Source organism: Branchiostoma floridae, chromosome 11 (genome assembly GCF_000003815.2).
Source record: "Branchiostoma floridae strain S238N-H82 chromosome 11, Bfl_VNyyK, whole genome shotgun sequence".
NCBI classification, from domain to species: Eukaryota; Metazoa; Chordata; class Leptocardii; order Amphioxiformes; family Branchiostomatidae; genus Branchiostoma; species Branchiostoma floridae.
In genome coordinates, this window is record NC_049989.1 from 23,003,938 (window position 1) to 23,023,457 (window position 19,520).

General features: G+C 44.2%; 2 protein-coding genes across 2 annotated transcripts in view; both read right to left on the reverse strand.

Annotated features, from left to right (window-relative positions):
* The window catches only part of LOC118425422, a 4,671-nt gene extending 4,449 nt beyond the window's left edge, over positions 1-222 (reverse strand). Inside the window, exon 1 of the mRNA XM_035834231.1 lies at positions 216-222. Within this exon, the coding sequence (XP_035690124.1) occupies positions 216-222 (7 nt within the window). The remainder of the gene's footprint in view (positions 1-215) is intronic.
* A 68-nt stretch (positions 223-290) lies between these two features.
* LOC118425423 (leucine-rich repeat-containing protein 15-like) lies at positions 291-18,666 on the reverse strand (the record flags this gene model as incomplete). Its single annotated transcript, XM_035834232.1, is given in 15 exon segments — positions 291-401; positions 897-1,001; positions 1,452-1,594; positions 2,199-2,417; positions 3,135-3,250; positions 3,736-3,853; positions 4,753-4,916; positions 5,664-6,342; positions 6,857-7,143; positions 7,528-7,628; positions 8,991-9,119; positions 9,528-9,671; positions 10,835-11,044; positions 11,485-11,675; positions 18,656-18,666. Coding segments are annotated over 14 exon segments (2,694 nt in total), but the record flags the coding sequence as incomplete, so codon positions are not given.
* Positions 18,667-19,520: the final 854 nt, after the last annotated feature.

Here is a 19,520-nt window from a genome sequence, read left to right on the forward strand (position 1 = left end):
GATGCAGAATGTAACATTATTAACTGATGTCAGTTTGGTGACATCTACAAGAAGCAGAATAGCACTGCGTATTCAGGTACTCTGTTCAGATCTTTTCCAAAAGGAGGTAAAACATGAAATATCTGAGGGGCATCATATATGTCTATGTATATTATTTGTATAAATATTCTCTATATTCATGTTTCTGCATATGTTTTACTTAAAGTCCTGGTTACTCGGCATTTGAAATTGATCATTGTTAGCTATTATACAACATCACTTCTGAATCAACAGTCCTGTTAGAAGATCACCTCGAACGCGCCGTCCTCGATAGTGTGGATGAGGTTGTCACTGATGTCCATCTTCCACAGTCTGATCAGTGGGGAGAACACGTTGCTAGGCAACACCGTCAGATCATTGCCCTGGAATAAACACAAGTGAACTTTGACAGTTCAACAGACCATGCGGATTTAGCCTCCATAGCAAGCTCTTTGGGGTCTTTTGTATGCTCATATTGATAATACACTTTTGCTGGCCATTTCTTTTTGTACTGGGTGGCTGATTGCCGGCCGTCACTGATTACTGGCCCCGGCAATCAGCGACCCAGTAATCAGCGACCAAGTACAAAAGAAATGGCCAGCAAAAGTGTATTATGAGCATACAAAAGGCCCAAAGAGAGCCTGCTATGGAGGCTAATGCGGATTCTACTGTCTACATTCTCTTTTTCACAGGGAAGACGAAAGCGCATTCTTTAAAGAAAAGCGTACATCAAACAGGCAAAATTTTCTTCTGTGCCAGTGTAATAGCATTTGTTATAAAGGTTGACTATATATAATTCTGAAGCAGCTACAAGTAATTATATTTGAAGGCAGTTATGAGTAATATTTGACGTCTACATATTCGCTATGATAGAGTACCTGTAGTTTGAGCTGGTCCAGATCAGTCAGGTCATTGAACGCTCCGGTGTCGATGGAGGCGATGTCATTGTTCTCTAGGTACAGATAGTCTAAATCCAGCAGGTTCTAAAGAAATAGTAGATTAACACAATAGCCATGTCAAAATCTGTAACAATCGTCACTGACAGCATACATGGAAATTTTCAATTCGTTCCTCCAATGGATGTCTGGTTGTAGTGGTTGTATCTGTATCAAAAGCCTGCAATGGTTAGGTTTTGTTCTGTTACCTCAAGGCGTCGTTCCAGGCTAACCCGGCAGTCAACTTGGCACCACACAAGAGCACTCTATAGATTACCGTTCCGCTTGCTGTTACAGGGGAACTCTTCATACCTACAAATGTACAACTGTGGCACACAGTACCTCATGGGACTGTTGTCATGAGAAACAGAATTTAAAATATGTTACCACTTTAGAATGTGATGGAAAAAATTGTGTACACTGATCGCTAGGGTTGGTGATGATGTGTCAAGAATGATATGGAAAAGATTGTGTATACAGCAGAGCCGGCGAACCCACCTGAAAGGTGTTGTTGACCAGTTCCGTTAAGTCGTTGTTCCTCAACCCTAGCTGCCGCAAGATCTCCAGGTCCTTAAACTGCCCCTCCTGTAGCTGGTCGATGTCGTTATTGTCCAACCACAGCTGCCTCAGCTTGGGGATACCTGGAAACATTTCCGGTGTCAGTATCCAACGACATCTCCTCATTGTTTACTGACGAAAGGTGGTCACTGTGGATTCTGTCTGAAACGTCTGACTGTTTCCAAAATCATATCCAGTTGCTTGAATATTGCTATTTGGCGTATTTTATCACCTGGGTGTCTAACCTTCATCGACACAGTAGCAGGTATGTTCTATAAATATGATGCGTCGTTCCAGAGCCTTTTGATGCTATAAATGTTTTATCTTAATTCCCAGTCAAACACATCTTGCTATTTTTGTCGCAAGAATTTCGTATCATAGCTAAGTCGTGCGATGCATGTGACCCTGGCATATGCTTCCCACCTGGAAGCAGAGGTTAGGCTTTGGCTTTTTTGGTCTATCTAAGGCGTTTGTATCAGGCTCTCTACATTGTCGAGTACTGTAGGCTTAACAAGGTGGAAGGAGGAATGAAAAAGGCTGATGTTGCGTTTATCAACAAAGGCGCCCACGGTGCAGGGTCCCCAGGTACAATGAACAAGGTACATAGCGCATGTCTTCTCTGTCGCAACTAGAGGAACATTTATAGTTGCACTGTTTAAAAAAACAGAATGATAGGGTTGTGTTTACCAACAAAGGCGTCCTCTTCCATACAGTTGATGAGGTTGTTCTGGAGGTACAGCAGCCTGAGGACGGGCATGCCGCAGCAGAAAATGGAGCCGTTCAGACACGTGAAGCGGTTGTTCTTCAGGTTAAGGGAGTCCAGCTTGTCCAGCCCGCTCCACGTCTCGTTACTCATGCCCCACTCCGTCAGGCGGTTGTTCTCCAAATTCAGACCTCTCAGGTTGGCTGAGAACGACAGTAAGACGTACGTAAATAAACTCTTTTAGCACTTCTTTGCGTTTGGGACTGCATTGTACATATTGTGCATAAAGCTACCTGTACATAATATTATGTACAAAATTAATACGTTACGTTTTATGATCGCATCTGAACTGTGAGCAGCGACACCTGTCCTGCAGTACAATGTGAACCAATCAGAATTGCCCTGAAGAAGGTGACAGACGGTCACCGTAAAGTCGGTGAGAATAAAGCATAGAATGTGTATCAAGTGTCTCTTTCTCCAGTGACGTACCAACTAGATTAAACTATTCACGGTAGTAAAACGTAAGGTCCTGAGTTTAAGTGGAATCGTTTATGAGCTGATAATATGAATGGCTTACAGATAAAGTTTTTTAATGAGGAGATCGCCATTAAAGCACATAAGTTACGAAACCGTCGTCCCAACTAAGCAGCTGAGTCACTTTAGGTTTTGTAGTCGTTTGGAATCTAACAAGGCATCATGCAAAATGAACGTCATCATACTTTTAGAGAGAATCTAGGAAGATTTGAGCTTATCATGAATAAATAAAGGTTCAAACAAAAGGTGTGTCCTCACAACAATGTGAAGTCATTCTTTTACGTGCAGAAAATTGTATATGGCAGCGTCCAACATGTTGCCCCTATAATTTGGAGAAAAGACTTTCTAAGTGTTAAGCCCGTCTACTTGTTCCTTGTGAGTCTTACCAAGGTCCTGGAAGCTGTAGTCAGGCAGAGCCGTCAGCAGGTTTTGGTATAAGTACAGGTACTGCAGCCGGGTCAGACCGACAAACGCGTCAGGGTCAATACTCTCCATCCCGTTCCTGGAAAAACAGTAACAGATGAAGGTAAGTGCATACAACTTGAAAAGTGGCAATTTTTTGTATGTTGTGTGTCTAAGTCCAAGTTCTCCGTTCTTGTCAGGCCCGTCTGACGTTCAGCACTGAGGCAAGCATGGATCCTTGACTTAAATGTGTGTCTGTGAAGCAATGTTTAATGGGACTTCCGTAACTTTTCATTTACCGTGTTAGCAGGTGAACTGTTAGTGATTCAGTTAGCGTTCCCCAAAATCAGACAGGTTACGTATGGTGATAATTGCAAATGATAGAACTACTGATGATCAGAACCATGAATGTCATAACTAACTGGCGATCGATTGTTCTTTTTAGGTAACCATTCCTCTAGTTCCTGCTCTCATACAATTACATGCATGTACAGCTATCGATGGATAATTTCCCAACCATACACCAAATAAACATGGAAGATATACTTTCAAACAATGTCCGGCTATATCAACAACACGACTTACGAGTGGAGCCAGAGCCTCTGTAGCGAGACGAGCCTCACAAAGTTGCCGCCCTCCAGGTGAGTTATCTTGTTCCCCTGCATTTGCAGGTGTGTCACTGACGTCAGGCCGTTAAAACTGTCTGTACAACACAGAGACATATTAGCATCTTTGCGAAGAGGGTTTACATAGTGTCTATTTGTACTAGAGTTAGATCGTGTAGCGCAATTGGCAGCGCGTTGGTCTCAGGCCCAAGAGGTCATGACTTCGAATCCGGCTGCCGTGTCACCGATCTTCTGCCCTTGTGTGAATGAGTAGCTAACTGCGGCTAGTGGCAGTGGCAGGCCATAGGGGCATGTTCGGGCATGACGCACTCGCCATGATACACGAGTCAGGGGTAGGAGGAACCCCTTGCATCCTTGGTCGGAAGTCCTCCTAGGAGACGGAAACTCTAAACAACAAATCTTCATCTGCTGGGACTGTCTTACACGCTGCATACAGTTGCCCCTGTAGGACTTTGTGCGCCAGTGGACGAGAGGGTGGAGAAGGAACTGCACACCCCTCTTTAACTTAGAAAGTCACGTGCAGGCCAGGCAGACAGGTCGCCTAACCCACCCTGTCTGCCTACCATTGTCTTCCGAGACAGACGGATGACATTTGTACTAGGTAAATCAATGGTGCTACTTATACCTTTGGTGACAGATGCTGGATGTGATCAGTCATAGGCAACATGTCTAATCTCCAACCAGATCTATCGGTGACAAATCAGTTTCATAAGGACCAGCCAATATCCAACAGGGTTCCTATGGCCTGTTTGTATTTCAACATTTAAAAAAAACATCATTCATTGTTGATTGCTGATCCTTGGGTTGTGTAAAAAAATACAAAACCCAAGTTAACCACTTGGCCCTGAATCTATGTACAAGGCATCACGCTCCTACGAAATAACATAGTTTATTAGAATGCCATTGCCTGCCAGGGTATGTCCAAGATAGGCTATTGCATATGTAGATTGCCCGTATTCTGCACGTGGTACTTTACCTGCAGTAAAGTTGACCAGCCCCATGCTGGTAATGTACAGAGTTTTGAGCTTGTTGAGGTACTGGAAGACGTCACTGTGGAGGGTGGAGATGGGGTTTGAGCTCATGTGGAGATAGTCCAGGTTGTCCAGTCCTCTGAACGACTGGGGATTCAGCTCCGTGATACTGGAAGACCAAAAAAGGGACAATTGATGTGACGAGAAGGAAAAAGAAGGAGACAGCTCTCCATTCCCATAGCTACCTTGTCCTCCCAAATCCCTGGATCCGGAAGTCAAAAGACTACGTAGGTAGGTAGGTAGTTTATGTGACGTTTTGTGTAGTTGTGTCAATATTCGAACACATTGTACGGATGCCGACCGACACACAGGCGCAATAGGCTTAGGACTTTGCATTGATTAAGGATTTACTACCTACCGATCCAGAAAAGGAAGAACCTACTGATGGCAGACCTTAAAGGCTGAGGACTAAGATTGTTGCAGTCAGAAAGAAAATTACGGGAGCTAGGTGACCTCACAACAAATGGGATAACGTGGAGAGATTTGAAGAAAGACTAATTGCAGTTACAGGGTGTCCAGGTACAGCAGCAGAACACAGTGGAGTACTACGTTTACTACTACATGAAATTTAGGTATTGATGGTTTCTTGCTTGTGAACACAGATTGATCAGACTTATTTGCTTGGGTAGAGCCACACCGAACGCTTGTTACTAGTGATCCCCTTTTAATGATGTCTTAAATTGAACGCCGTGCTTGATTCAGAAGATTATACTGCAAAGTAGTAAGAGTATGCTACAAACTAAGAGTATGCTGAAATATTACCATTAATCTCAAGATTTCACAGTTGTGTGTATTATGAAACATCTCACACAGAAGTACTCCAATGACCAAACAAAGCAGCAGAATCAGAACCCACCCGTTGTTGTTGAGCCAAAGCTTCGTCAGGTGCGTCATGGTGTATTCCCGGGGCTGGGGCGTGGTCGTTACCGTGGTGATCAGAGTGGAGAGTAGAGACGTCGGTGTAGCAGTTGTCGCTCCGGCTGTAGTGGTTGTAGCGTTGGAAGTAGTGGTTGTAGCGTTGGCTGTAGTGGTTGTAGCGTTGGAAGTAGTGGTTGTAGCGTTGGAAGTAGTGGTTGTAGCGTTGGAAGTAGAGTTGTCCAAACCTGTAGTGGTTGTAGCGGTGGAAGTAGAGTTGTCCGAACTACCTGTAGTGGTTGTAGCGGTGGAAGTCGAGTTGTCCACACTGGCTGTAGTGGTTGTAGCGATGGAAGTCGAGTTGTCCATACTGGCTGTAGGGGTTGTAGGGTTGGAAGTAGTGGTTGTAGCGATGGAAGTCGAGTTGTCCATACTGGCTGTGGTGGTTGTAGCGTTGGAAGAAGTGGTTGTAGCGATGGAAGTAGAGTTGTCCATACTGGCTGTAGTGGTTGTCGCACTGGATGTACCAGCGTCTGTGTTGGCTGTACTGTCTGGCACGTCTGGTGTACCGGTGCCCGTAGCAGCTGTAGTTGCTGTTGTTACGCTAGATGTGCTGTTGTCCGCTCCGGCAGTTGTAGTTGTCACACGGGATGTACCGGTGGTTGTACCGACTGTAGTTACTTGTTACAAAAGAATGAATGAATGAATGAATGAATGAATGAATGAATGAATGAATGATGAGCTAATATGGGCTTATATGACACCACACTTTGTATATGTTATATGCGTTACATTATATATTTGTACGTCATATGATATTTCTATTTCTTTATTTCTTTATTTCTTTATTTGAATTTACCACATGCAAAAACAAGTGGAAGGGAGGACAAAACAGGTGTATCAACACCTTTACAAGTTGTCCTCCCAAACCTGAAATGATAATAGAAAACAATACGAAACCAAAATCAAACAATAAACATTAGACATCAAAAGTCAGTTGACATGAATATACCATTCGGTGACAATTATACACAGAATTGATTATATTATCAAATATCATTATATACAGAGTAAAAAGCTAATTATAGTAGCCTTAAAGCAGTGCAAGAGGCACACCCACATGACTGAAACTATCTATAGATGATACCCATATTTACAGTATACCCATATGTTACGTTGTGCTGTTATCCATACCGGAAGGTGTAGTCGTTGCACTAGATGTACCGGTGGCTGTACCGCCCGAAGTGGTTGGCACTTCCGACGTACCCAGCGCACTGGTTGCAGCGTTGGACGTACTGGTGCCCGTCCCTGTTGCAGCGGCTGTGTCGGTTGATCCACTGATGGTTTTCCCGGTTGTAGAGATTGATGACGTCACGGAGATCTGTGCCTGCGTTGTCTGTGACGTGGCAGGATTGGCTGCTGTGGTTGCTAGGGAACCGGCCGTCGGTAGGGACGTGGTCGGTCCCGGAGTTGTGGAGACCCTGGACAAAAAGTCGATAGTGACACATTTTACAATCAGCTGTTTGAAGGCAGGTCGATCATCGTCATCATTCCTCTTTTTTCCAAATTATCTGAATCTATGTAAAACTCCAACCATCAAAATCGTTGACAAGTAATTTCAAAGTATAGTCTTATATCATTATTGTCTTCTGCTATTGTCAAAATCTTTAAGTGCTAGCATCATCTATAGATAATTTCAGTCATGTTTCCTTCAATAACCGCCCTTCCGCACACCACACCACACCATCGTCAAATGCACGCGGCATTGTTTGAGCCTATCCAAACATTCGCGTTGCCCCCGCCCCTACCCCAAACATAGAAACTACTGTCCCAATTAAATCCCGATGTTTAAATGCGGTACTGACCAGTCGCAGGGGTAGTGAAAGACGTCTGGCTCCAGCTCCTTGATCCAGTTGTACCCCAGGTTCAGCTCCTTCAGACCGTAAGGTCCGAAAAACGTGCCGCACTGAAACATGTCGGGGCAAGGGTCAAGAGAAGATTATAAAAAATAATAATAAAGATAGCAAGATCCAGCATACTTGAATAGGTCACAGATTCCCTACGCCAAGTAATAGTTACTCAAGCAACTGGATTTAATACTGGAAATGGTCAGACGTTTCAGACAGCATTCGCTGCCATTGATGATCCTAAGATCTTGTTGCTTGAGTAACTATCATTTGGCGTGTATTATTACCTGGATGTCTTAACACTTATCGACGTGTCATTGATAAAAATGTACATATGAACTAGATTCGGCACTTCTTTTGCATGCAGTGATTTAAAGCCCCTTACACGGAGCCACAGGCTTTACGCCCCCACCCGAAAGGACAAATGCAATCGCCGATAGCCCATAGTCGTAGTCCAATGATTAGCGAACCAAAAGGTTTGGAGTTTGAATCCCAGCTCTCCTGACATGTAACATAATGCAAAGGGTTTCAGACATAGCGAGGGACATTAAAACGCGAAACGTGCTCCACTGTTCATTTTGCTTGCCATAAAGAGTGAGGGGAATTTCTTCAGTACAATGAACGTGTAAATACTGTATATAGTGTCCGTCCTCTCTGGCACGACCAGTTACTAAGAAGAGTAGCTCTTCGGTGAGCTAACCTGGTCGGAGACCACTCCCATCTTCACCGACTTTACCTACCTTTATGTCGGAGATGCCGTTGTTTCTGAGGTCCAGGTACTCCAGACTTCCCAGCTCCAGGAACACGTTATCCGCCAGGCCTCTAAGCTAAACTTTGTGTGCCGTCGGGCTGCGGATTCGCCCCCAGTACGTGCCAGTACGGGCGACGCGCCTGCCCCGTACAGCCTGAACGTTTTCAGAAATACGTGGCGGACGTGGCCACTCCCATCTTCACCGACTTTACCTACCTTTATGTCTGTGATGCCGTTGTTCCTGAGGTCCAGGTACTCCAGACTTCCCATCTCCAGAAACACGTTATCCGCCAGGCCTCTAAGCTAAACTTTGTGTGCCGTCGGGCTGCGGATTCGCCCCCAGTACGCGTCAGTACGGGCGACGCCCCTGCCCCGTACAGCCTGAACGTTTTCAGAAATACGTGGCGGACGTGGCCACTCCCATCTTCACCGACTTTACCTACCTTTATGTCGGAGATGCCGTTGCTTCTGAGGTCCAGGTACTCCAGACTTCCCAGCTCCAGGAACAGGTTATCCGCCAGGCCTTTAAGCTAAACTTTGTGTGCCGTCGGGCTGCGGATTCGCCCCCAGTACGTGCCAGTACGGGCGACGCCCCTGCCCCGTACAGCCTGAACGTTTTCAGAAATACGTGGCGGACGTGGCCTCCCTTAGCATAACCGACCGCACGTACCTTGATGTCGGAGATGCCGTTGTTCCTGAGGTCCAGGTACTCCAGACTGCCCATCTCCAGGAACAGGTTATCCGCCAGGCCTCTCAGCTGGTTATACCGTATGTGGAGCTTCTTCAGGGACGACAGACCCTGGAGAGGGGGGGGGGGGGGGGGTGATGTTATTTGGATTGTAATAAGACAATGCAGTATACTGCACCAGGCAGCAAGATGCTGATGCTGTACAGCATACACATGGGGGAAAATTACAGGTGTAATATGGTTGGAAGGTCTCTCGATAAGGCAATACAAATGCGATGTTGATGAGACACCTCCTTGAAGGTTCCAGATTTGGTTCTAGACAGCATACGTCAACTACGTCAGTTTAAAGGTGCACAATACTCCACGATTTCTTCTTCGTTGAAAATGAAAAAAAAAAAACGACTGAAAGAGTGACAGTCGAAGCAGCAGACAGATATATCAGTACAGAAAAAGACGACTTGGTTGAAGCAAAACATCAGGTATTGGGAGTAATGTCAATTCTGAGGCAAAATATCTTACCAAGAATGTGTCTTCCGTTGGCGAGCTGATGCTGTTCTGGTACAGTTTAAGTTCTTCCAGGGCACCGAGGTCAAGGAACACCTTGTCCGGAAGTGACGTAATGGAGTTGTTGTGGAGAGACAGGTACGTCATCTTGGTCAAGCCCTGGAGGAAACGACGACGATGATGATAATGGCGATGAATGATTTATTGTATTGTATTGTTGGATTGGGTGGGCCGACTACTCTCTCTTGGCAGCCAGGGGCTGTATTGCGAGGAGCTTACAATAAACGGGGCTAAGCCGCAAGGGTCTGAAATGGCACCCTGTATACAGCGCTAAATGACCTCAATACGACAGTAATTGCCCCAGGTGCGGCCAGGAACTGTACATGTAGGTTTCGGAACCACTCACACCGCACCATCGCACGTGTGGTGGGTTCTTTAACGTGCCTGGGGTATTGAACATGCTGAATGGTCTATTGAAAATCTTAATTACTCGCAGCCTGTTGGCTGAATTGCGGATTCGTGACAATTTTAGAGCACGACCGGACCCCGAGGTGATTTTAACTCGGAGTTAAAAAAATCAACGTCAAGCAGGAACAAATAGACGCCATAAGCTAATCGTGAGAACACCGAGATGCACAACCGCGGTGTCCGGCAGACCACCGACACAGATCTGTGGCTTCGGGCCCCGGCAACCTGTTGGCTGAATTGCGGATCCACGACCAGGTCCCGGGGTGATTTTAACTTGGAGATAGAATCAACATTAATCCAAAACAAATAGACGCCATAAGCGGAACACCGAGAGGCACCACCGCGGTATCCGACGGTCCACCGAGACAGATTTGTGGCTGTAGCTATACCCCCTTCGGGCACTGGCGCAGATGGTAGTCTCTACCAGACCGACTACACGCTGGCTAAGGGAGCAAAAATTGCCTGGGGGAGTTTGGCTACCTGAGGAGTTTGCCTCCGGAGAGGGAACATGAACCTTAGCGTGGACTGACTCCCCAGGCCAAGTTCCCTTTTTAAATTTTGTTTGTTGCCAAATTCTCCAATCCTCAGCGACACCCCTATAGGAAGACCTAGTGGAGGCTGTGCAAATTGGACCAAAGTACTGTAAATGCATTTCAGTTCGCCGGGATTTAATTTCGCGGTAGCGGGAAAAAGAACTTTTCGCGGTGGTTTTACTTTCCCGGTAACACCATAGGCTGTAGCCTAATACCATAATAGAAAAATGTTCACGGTGGTTTTAAGTTCGCGGTGAAGTGGTCACTGCGAAAACCGCGAACATTAATCCACCGCGAACATTTTTGCATCTACAGTATTACCTGAAAGGTTGCCACCGTCAGCTGTGACCCCATCATGTTGTTCCCCAGCTCCAGCGACTCTAGATTGGTGACGTCAGACAACACGTCATCAGGGAACGTTGCTATGGTGTTGTTGCCCAGGTTGATCTCCGTCAGGGCCGCCATGTTGGACAGAGAGGTCGAACTCAAGGACGGGATGACATTGCTGAAAAAGTCGGCCTCAACCGTGTCCTGAAAACGGGACGATTTAAGAATCAACTTTTGTCATTTGAATTTAGAAACTTTTTAAGACACGATCATTAAATATAGACAGCAATTTCAACCAAAGAATTGTTTAAAAGCTATTTTTAAAATATCTTCCAAAAATGACACTGCATCTTATTCGCAGACGAATGTAAAAGTGCCATAGTGTAGAAATATTCAAACATTTCACATTTTACGAGTTACGAAATGACTTTTCAAGCTGACAGAGGCCAGAAGTTTCAGCGATTTACAGTCGTTTAATTGTTTGCCGCGATCAACATAGAAAACGAACATATGACCCTACCTTTAACTGTCAACGAAATATCATGAAGGTGCTTTCTATGTAAAGGAATGGTTATTATGGTCATTGTGATTGACATGAAAAGTATATCACAGCCTCAGGCTGAATTGCATAGTCATAAATTAACCTCTGGCATGCTGGCCGGAAATGACGTCAGTCTCCTGGCCCTGCAGTTGATGGACTTGTCGGACAGACAGTTGCAGCGGGTCGGGCAGTCGGAAGTGACGTCGGGCCACGCACTTCCGGTCGCCAGGAGGCAGTTTAGGACCAGGAGGATGGCGAACGATGACGTCATCGTGGTTGATGTTTTACATCGATCTGCCGTAAGAAAGGAATGAAAGATTGTCGGTATGCTTCACAATTATTAGCCCTCTTTAGACCTGAAGAAAATGTACCTTGCACATGGATAACTTTCCTTCATTATCTTAGGCTGGTTTCCGTGCTATGTCACGCAATTCTGTTAAAATAACTTGTCACTAAGAATCATTACGTTCAATGTCATCGGCAAAAGGCAACGTGAATACGCCAACCAGATCCGACTATGTGTGGATCCTATCTTGTGCTTTCGAATTGGTTATTTTTCAGTCATATTCTTAATGATGCGAGAAGAGAACGAGGCATAGCAATATGTTCTCGTCATTTGCCCAAGGTGCCCTTCGCTTTTCGGTTACTTTAGTAAGCAGGTTCCTCTCTGTTGATGATGCATGTCTTGTTGATGTTGTTTCCCTGTCATGCGTGTAGATCGTGTTTGACTTGGTATTTCAACAGAACAACAACAAAAGGTCGGACGTCAATGACTTATACAAGTCGTTGTTAAAGATAATCCAATCTCTTTAACTGGATCAATAGGATAGATATAGAGATTTTCTTCCGGACGTTTCAAGTGACATCCATTACTATTCTCTAGCGTCACCAGACTATAAACTGGCACAACGAGCCAAAACTATTACACAATGCAAGTTGCGGTCGTCAATGCGTTTGTTGTTGACTGTTTGCCTTCCATCCATGTACATCGTATTGTAATCTCTACTACAGCAGGACAGGCAAGAAAGGTCGCACACTATTTTTGTAGAATCTGTAGTTCCGAGGCTCTTCGATTCCGACGATGCATGTCTTGTTGATGTAGTTTGCCGGCCATGCATGCATAGCAGTGTTTGTTTGTTGTACTCAGTACTATAGCAGAACACCCGTGGAAGGGCACGGGATGATTTATCTTCCGTTAGACGGCTTTTAGACATCTAGGAACAATACAAGCTGTAGTTGCGAGGCACTTCGATTTTGGCGATGCATGTCTGGTTGATGTTGTTTGCCGGCCATGCATGCACAACAGTGTTTGTTGTACTCAGTACTACAGCAGAACACCCGTGGAAGGGAAAAGACTGACGTTCATTTGCAAACTCCACATCTTTCCAGTTAAGACCATCGGTCGCGTCGACAGCCCGGTGAAGATCTCAAGAGGTTAACTGTGACATTTAACGAATAAGGTACGTCTTCTGTTTGTATTAATTAGCATTCAAAGCCCAAGTATCTTCCAGAAATTTATAACACAAGATCCAGCGGGGCACTCGCTCGCTCAAGAATCCAGAACTTCAACCAGTTGGCCAACTTTAAAAATGTCTATGAAGTTTAAGATCAGGCATGGCGTTTCTCCCATTTCTAAAGATTGGCGATGGGCCTCCACTGCGTCACTTCCAAGGAACGGTATCTTTAAAACCACTTCTATCTATATATTTTAACTTAAGGTCACTAAGGATCGGGGTGTTGAGCAATATGAAGGTTGCTGTGCGAAAGATGTCGTTCAAGAGTCAAAATGATTTGCTATTATCTAAAACTTTGCTAATGATGATTTTGTGGAGACATGTGTAGACAGGTAGGGAAATGTGGATATAGACATATTCAATTGAGGGTGTATGTGTAGGGTTTGCATATTTGTGTTAACCGTAGTGTCGTGAGGGTGCATTCCCTGTCGGAATTTCCGTCCACCAGAGGTATGTTTGCCTCCAGACTTAACCTACTTCTACACAGTATACACACTTGCTGGACAGTCACCAGAAGAAAACATCTTTTCTTAAGTGAAGTTAATAGTTTTGTTTTTCGTATCAGCAAATCTTATACGATATATATGTATATGTAATGCTATGATTCTTTCAATCTTGCTGTCTTTCTGTCTGTCTGTTTGTTTGTTTGTTTGTTTGTTTGTTTGTTTGAACCTTTGTTTATTCGTGAAAGCTCAAATACGCCTGCAACCCGCTTTTCATTGAGGTCATGAGGGAAGAGGCAAGGGTCAGACAACAGATGCCTGTTTGGCTTTATTTGTCTAAACCCTTGAGTATTAGCCCTGGTAGAGTTCAAGGGTATGGCATTAGATAGGCCGAAAGAGAATTATGAACAGTTCTGTGAAAACTGTTGCAAAATTAAGATGTATTGAAAAGCCGTTACATTCATAGAACCCAGCTATATCTAGCCACGCCTTTTCTAATATGGAAAGAGCAGGTATCAAAAATACGAAACCGTGCTAACAGCAACGCACTCTAGCGCTACCATATACAACTGCAGCGGACACATTGGCGCAGTGCGCGGACGTTTCACATCTGCTCGATGCTAACAGTTAGCAGCGTCCTCTTGCCCTAACATAAGGAACTGCAGTGGAGTGACAGAAACTCCACAAGCAATCTGGAAAGCCTTCAAGCAGATGGTTTACGGCGCTTTTTATGAGACAAGCCGTCATACTGTCTTCCTGCCACGTAAAAATAGAAGAACGTAACGGTTACGCCTCACACAACATCTGCTTCGAGATTATAATTAAGAGCATTTCATTTCATCTCCAAGTAGATGTAGCATTCGTGCTTCTTTTGAGTCATTTTGTGGCGGTACGTTTTTTTTTGTTTTTTTTTTTTAGGTGCGCTTTGAAAGATACAGAATAGGTCAGGATACGTCCTACCTTTCAAGCCTGGGTGACCCATGGTACTACATATCTATGCCCGCACGTCACCGAAGGGTAGGGTTACTATACCTTTGTTTCTTTTCACGCCTTTGAACGCTTTATCTCCACAGCGTTCGGCAGAGCTGAGCTCTGCTTTTCATAGCTTTTATGTACAACGACGCACGACGACAACCTTTATAAGTATTCAGCCATCTACTAACCTAATAAAATATTTACGGATATGCAGGGGATAATGTCCTATTGTAGGTGAACATGACTTTCATTCTTTTCATGAATAGCTTTTCATAGCTTTTATGTACAACGTCGCACCACAACAATCTTTATAAGTATTCAGCCATCTACTAATAAAAATATTTACGGATATGCAGGGGATAATATCCTATTGTAGGTGAACATGACTCTGTATGCTTTAGTTCCGGTCATTTCGTGTTGACTACCTGCTACTATAGAACAAACAGATTGTCCTGAATAACCTATATGATACTACATACCTATGCTCGCACGTAACCCATACTTAGAATTGTTATCTTTTGTTTCTTTTCACTCGGCATCTGCGTCAGAACAGTTCATCTTTAGACCTGTTCAGTAAGAAAGCTCTGATTTTGGTGAATAGTTTTATTTACATAGACGCACCCTGTCCGTCACGCATGGGCGAACGCCATTGGTCAGCTGTGACCTCTGGTGACCTGCACGCTCGAACGCAAGTAAATGACGTTTTGTGGTGTATTCAACGTTGTCCTTGCAGTGATTTTACTATTGTACTACAAACCACCCACTTTGAATCAATTTCAAAGTTGATGTTAGACAGTATTAGATTAACTGTCAGGAAAGAAGATCATTATATCTGTAAACTTGTCGCCTTTTTTTTATTATTTACGCTAAAAAAAAGAAATGTTAAACAAAAGTTATTTCAAAACCTTCTTTGGTCACGACAGAAAGGATCTCTTTACAGAGGCCGCCAAATACCATCGTCGGATGGTTCCACATTTGCAGACGAAAAACTACATTAAAAAACGCAAATTAAGAATAAGTGAGACCCTTCGTCTTCCACTGTCTCATGATAAGAAGTTGGAATTTAGAGTCAGCAACTTAACTATAGTACATACGTTCTATATTCTTCTACGTTGTTTGTCCGTCCCTTTTGATATTACTTGCAATTAGCCTTCTGGCAATGAACTGATTATTACCTTCTTAGAGATATTATTATTGCTACATGTCACAAGCGGCGTTGCAGTTCTAAAGCTGCTTGGGACCCAAAACCCTAAAGCCTCGTCTAATAGCCCTGTCCTGAATGTAAAGACACAAGTCTTTGTTCATTTAATGGTGCATCACTTAGCAGTTCTTTTTACCTGGGCCCGTTTACCTTTTACCTGTCGTCTCTCCGTACCGTTAAAAGCCGTCGGCAGGTGGATCGGTTTTCCCGCCTTTTGTCATAGCGGACGACACCGTCTCTTCAGGACAAGACAGCCGTAAACGTCACCATGGCAACGTGACAATTGGCGGGATCGTGTGTTGCGATCGGTCTGTTGGACGATGACCCGGAGGTCTACAATTGCCTTTTTTCGGCACAGAAAAGTTTTGTTTTCCCTGACGGAACCTGTTTGTTGTTTGTCCATGTAGTCACTGTTTTTCTTCACTCTGCGGCAGGGTATTTTCGATGACTGTTTGATAAATGTTACTTTCACTATTCAAGACTTTGACTACGCAAAGTTACATATGGTCAAGACAAGATGTCTTTTTTTTTCTTTCTTTTCCTTTCTGTCGTTCCATGTCCGTTTTCTCTCTCTTCTTCTCTGCTTTCTCCATTTCTTTTTTCTTAATTGAAGCTCTCTCACCCTCTCACTCTCTCTCCTTCATTTTCTGTCTTCCTGCCTTCCTCTCTATCTCCTTTGTCTCTTTCCTTTTCGTCATCAGGCCCAGATCACCAATCTAAATTTACATGGCGTGTAGGAGGAAAGTATGCCTGCGCACCAAACTTTACTTAACGTTGGCGCCGGTGCTTCCAACCCCACGAGACAACATTAGCTCCTGTGCTAAAACAACAGCAGACTCATTTGGATCAACCTTGACTTTGTCTTGCCTTTGCTTTTAATCGGGCAATCTAAAATGAGTCCTCACCTTCCGTGCACATCAATTCATAGTTTTGTATAAAACTTGCCCTCCGACAAAATCTCCCCAGTATCACTGAAGAAAAGTAGCGGTTGCTACCTGAAAAGTCTGACCGTTTTCAAAATCATATCCAGCTGAATCCTGAGCGATGTAACTCTGGTAAAACAAATAAATGAAAAAAATTAAATGAAGCTGGCGTACATGATTTGTTCCGCTCTTCCGTTACTACTTTCTAACAGACTCCTTTCTGGCCAAATAGTAAAATGAGATTTGGGCTAAGTTAGGAATAAAAGCCTAGTAGGAGTTAATTGGCCTAGGAGTGAACTGGCCGGCCGGTGGATAGCTGCTAAGGCCTAGGTCACATTTCCTACCCGGAGCCCGGCCGGGTTGTTTGAGAAAACGAAAAAATTAAGTTTATGCCAATAAATATGTACAATGCACTCTGTTGAATTACTTTCGGTCCGATTTTCGTTGTTTTTGTCTTTTATATCATACTTATCGTTCCCGAAAGCTGCCCGGCCGGGCCCCTTTGTGGAAATGTGACCTAAGCCTAAGACTGCAAAAGACCGACTGAAATCCCATGGCAACTTATTTGTCCTTTTTTTGGCCAATTTCTTCTCCTTTTTTTTCATCCGAGCTGCTTTACTTGGAGACTATCCCACTACTCTGACAACGCCTCTTACCCTACCGCCCAAGCGTAACCATTCCCTGCCACATCCGGGCTACAGAACCGGACTTGTCATTGATGTACTGTCAACGTTAGACGCGAGACGTCACAATTACACCCTTATCAAACACATGTGCTTTAGAACACCATCGAACCGTGATAATCATGTCACTTCTATTACTGTAGACCCTCTACGGGATCATTAATCGTTCCCAGCAGATACATGATTGTGGACCATGTAATATATAGCTACTCTCCAAGCAGAGGTTGAATCGCGCAGATATAGTATTATTCGGGAAAATTACACGGGCGCTCTTCTTACTGTACTCTTCTTACGTATACGTAAGAAGAGCGCCCGTGTAATTTTTCCGACTACTAAAACAGACGGAGTCGAACCTCTGCTTGGAGAGTATGACATGGCCTCCACCAGGCCTTCCTACGGGGGTACGGGGATCGTAGAGTTCGGAAAAAATGGGAAATGGCCAGGGGAATCATTCCACGCTTAGGTTGATATTTCCCCTCCGGAACGCGGTTGATCAACTCCTCTGGTAGCAAATCTCCCCTGGCAAATTATTCTCCCCATAATAGCCAGTGTAGTCAGTCTGGTAGAGACCGTGTGACAACCAGCATTAGGAATGTGCAACTACACGTAACATTAGGTACGGGTACAGGAATCGGTTTAAATTGAAGGTTTATGGTTTTTTTTTCAACCTTTATTTAACCTTGATACATCATTCGGCCTGAGCCGTTTTTCAAGATTTCAAGGGTCGGGACAGGTACAGGCCTTTATCAGTTCTTGTACCTGTACCTGAACAACTTTACAAAGTAAACGGCGGTTTACATTGAGCACAGAGACATAAATAAACAGTGAACAGAATGTTACTTAGGTTTCATGTAAGAGAGAACATGACGCTTTCGAGAGGGTCTTCATATCTAAGATGCTGATAGCCTCAATGCCCACATACAAGTAAAAAACGTTGAGCTTGTACTCTCCAAGCAGAGGTTCGACTCCGTCTGTTTTAGGCGTTTCTGTCGAGCGTTTTATTTTGTACCGTTTTCTTCATGTCAACGAGTCAAACCGGACAAAACGCCTAAAAGCGTCAAAAGAAGCCGGCGCCGAACTTTTGCTTGGTGAGTTTTCGCACGTAAATGAAGGCTGTGGTATGACTGATGTCACAACGTACACTGCTCTGCGCAATTTCCCAATTAAGGCGTAAGACGATTCTTACAAAATCCAGCTGTTTGTGACTGAAAAGGTTCAGTGTAGATCAAAAATCGACGGACGGTTCTGTCAGAGCTCCTGACTTAATCATACCACAAATAACTCTTACCGCGAATGCAAACTAATAGTTGCAGTTCATTTGTTTTTTCAATGACATTTTGGCAGTAGAATGACACAAGAAACGATATCAACCAACCAAACCCAACCAGATTGCCAAACAAGTAAGCAACCAAACAACTAAGCAAGTAAGCAACCAGCCAACCAACCAAGTAAACGATCGATTGGATGATAGATGGTTGGTCGAAAAACTAATTTCGTTCTGGAAAATAGAGGAACAATAAAAAAGTAAAACTTACGTGCTTCCTTTCTCAGAGGGATGGTCAGATTTTCCGTCTCTTTAAGATCTGCAAAGTCTTGCTGGCCGGATAAGAGGTGTTAAGTTTCAGTCCTATAAGGCGTTTCCTACCTGCCGTAGACGACGATCTACCAGGTGAGACACTTGTTCCATGGACGGAATTTCTGGAAACACAGGAATTTCTGTGTACGTGGTTCAACTTTGTTATAACAAAGAGGTTGAAAAATTCCTCTTTTGAACCTCCTTGGTTACAAGAAGTTCGCTGGAGCAATCGTCCTTTTTCAAATCTTTTCCAGTCCGGATAGTCGTTGCACCGACTACATGATAACAAGCTAAGATGTTCGCTTCAATCACGTTTCAAACGCTGATGGAGGACAGGAACGTGAGGCAATCCGCAAGCATGGGACAAACCCATGGACGGCTACATCATACCTTCTGATGTATATATCACTCTACCGTTGCACATTTGCCAAACGGCGGCGCCTCTACTCCTGTCTTCCCATCTTCTACAGATCTCGCGGAAGGTTCGCGTAGGTGGCCAAAGTAACAAAAAAAGTATACAATTTGGGATCGTCTATTCAAAGCATAGGGGTGTAGCAAGGTGTAGTAAATAAAAACATTGCCCATTGACTGCTGAATTATGAAGGTTGTCATAAACAGCAGAAACGCCGAAGAAAACAGCTAACTTGTGTTTACTTTTGTTAATGGCATCGGCTGTGGTATAACACGTTAGATGACAATACTGAATATCAAGAACCCCTGTTCTTAGTTCGAAATGGCCCAGCCTGGTAGTGAGAAGAGGCTCGGTATTCTTCACCAGGTGATAATTGTGACACCTGATATGCAGGTATTTGGATCCAGCCAGG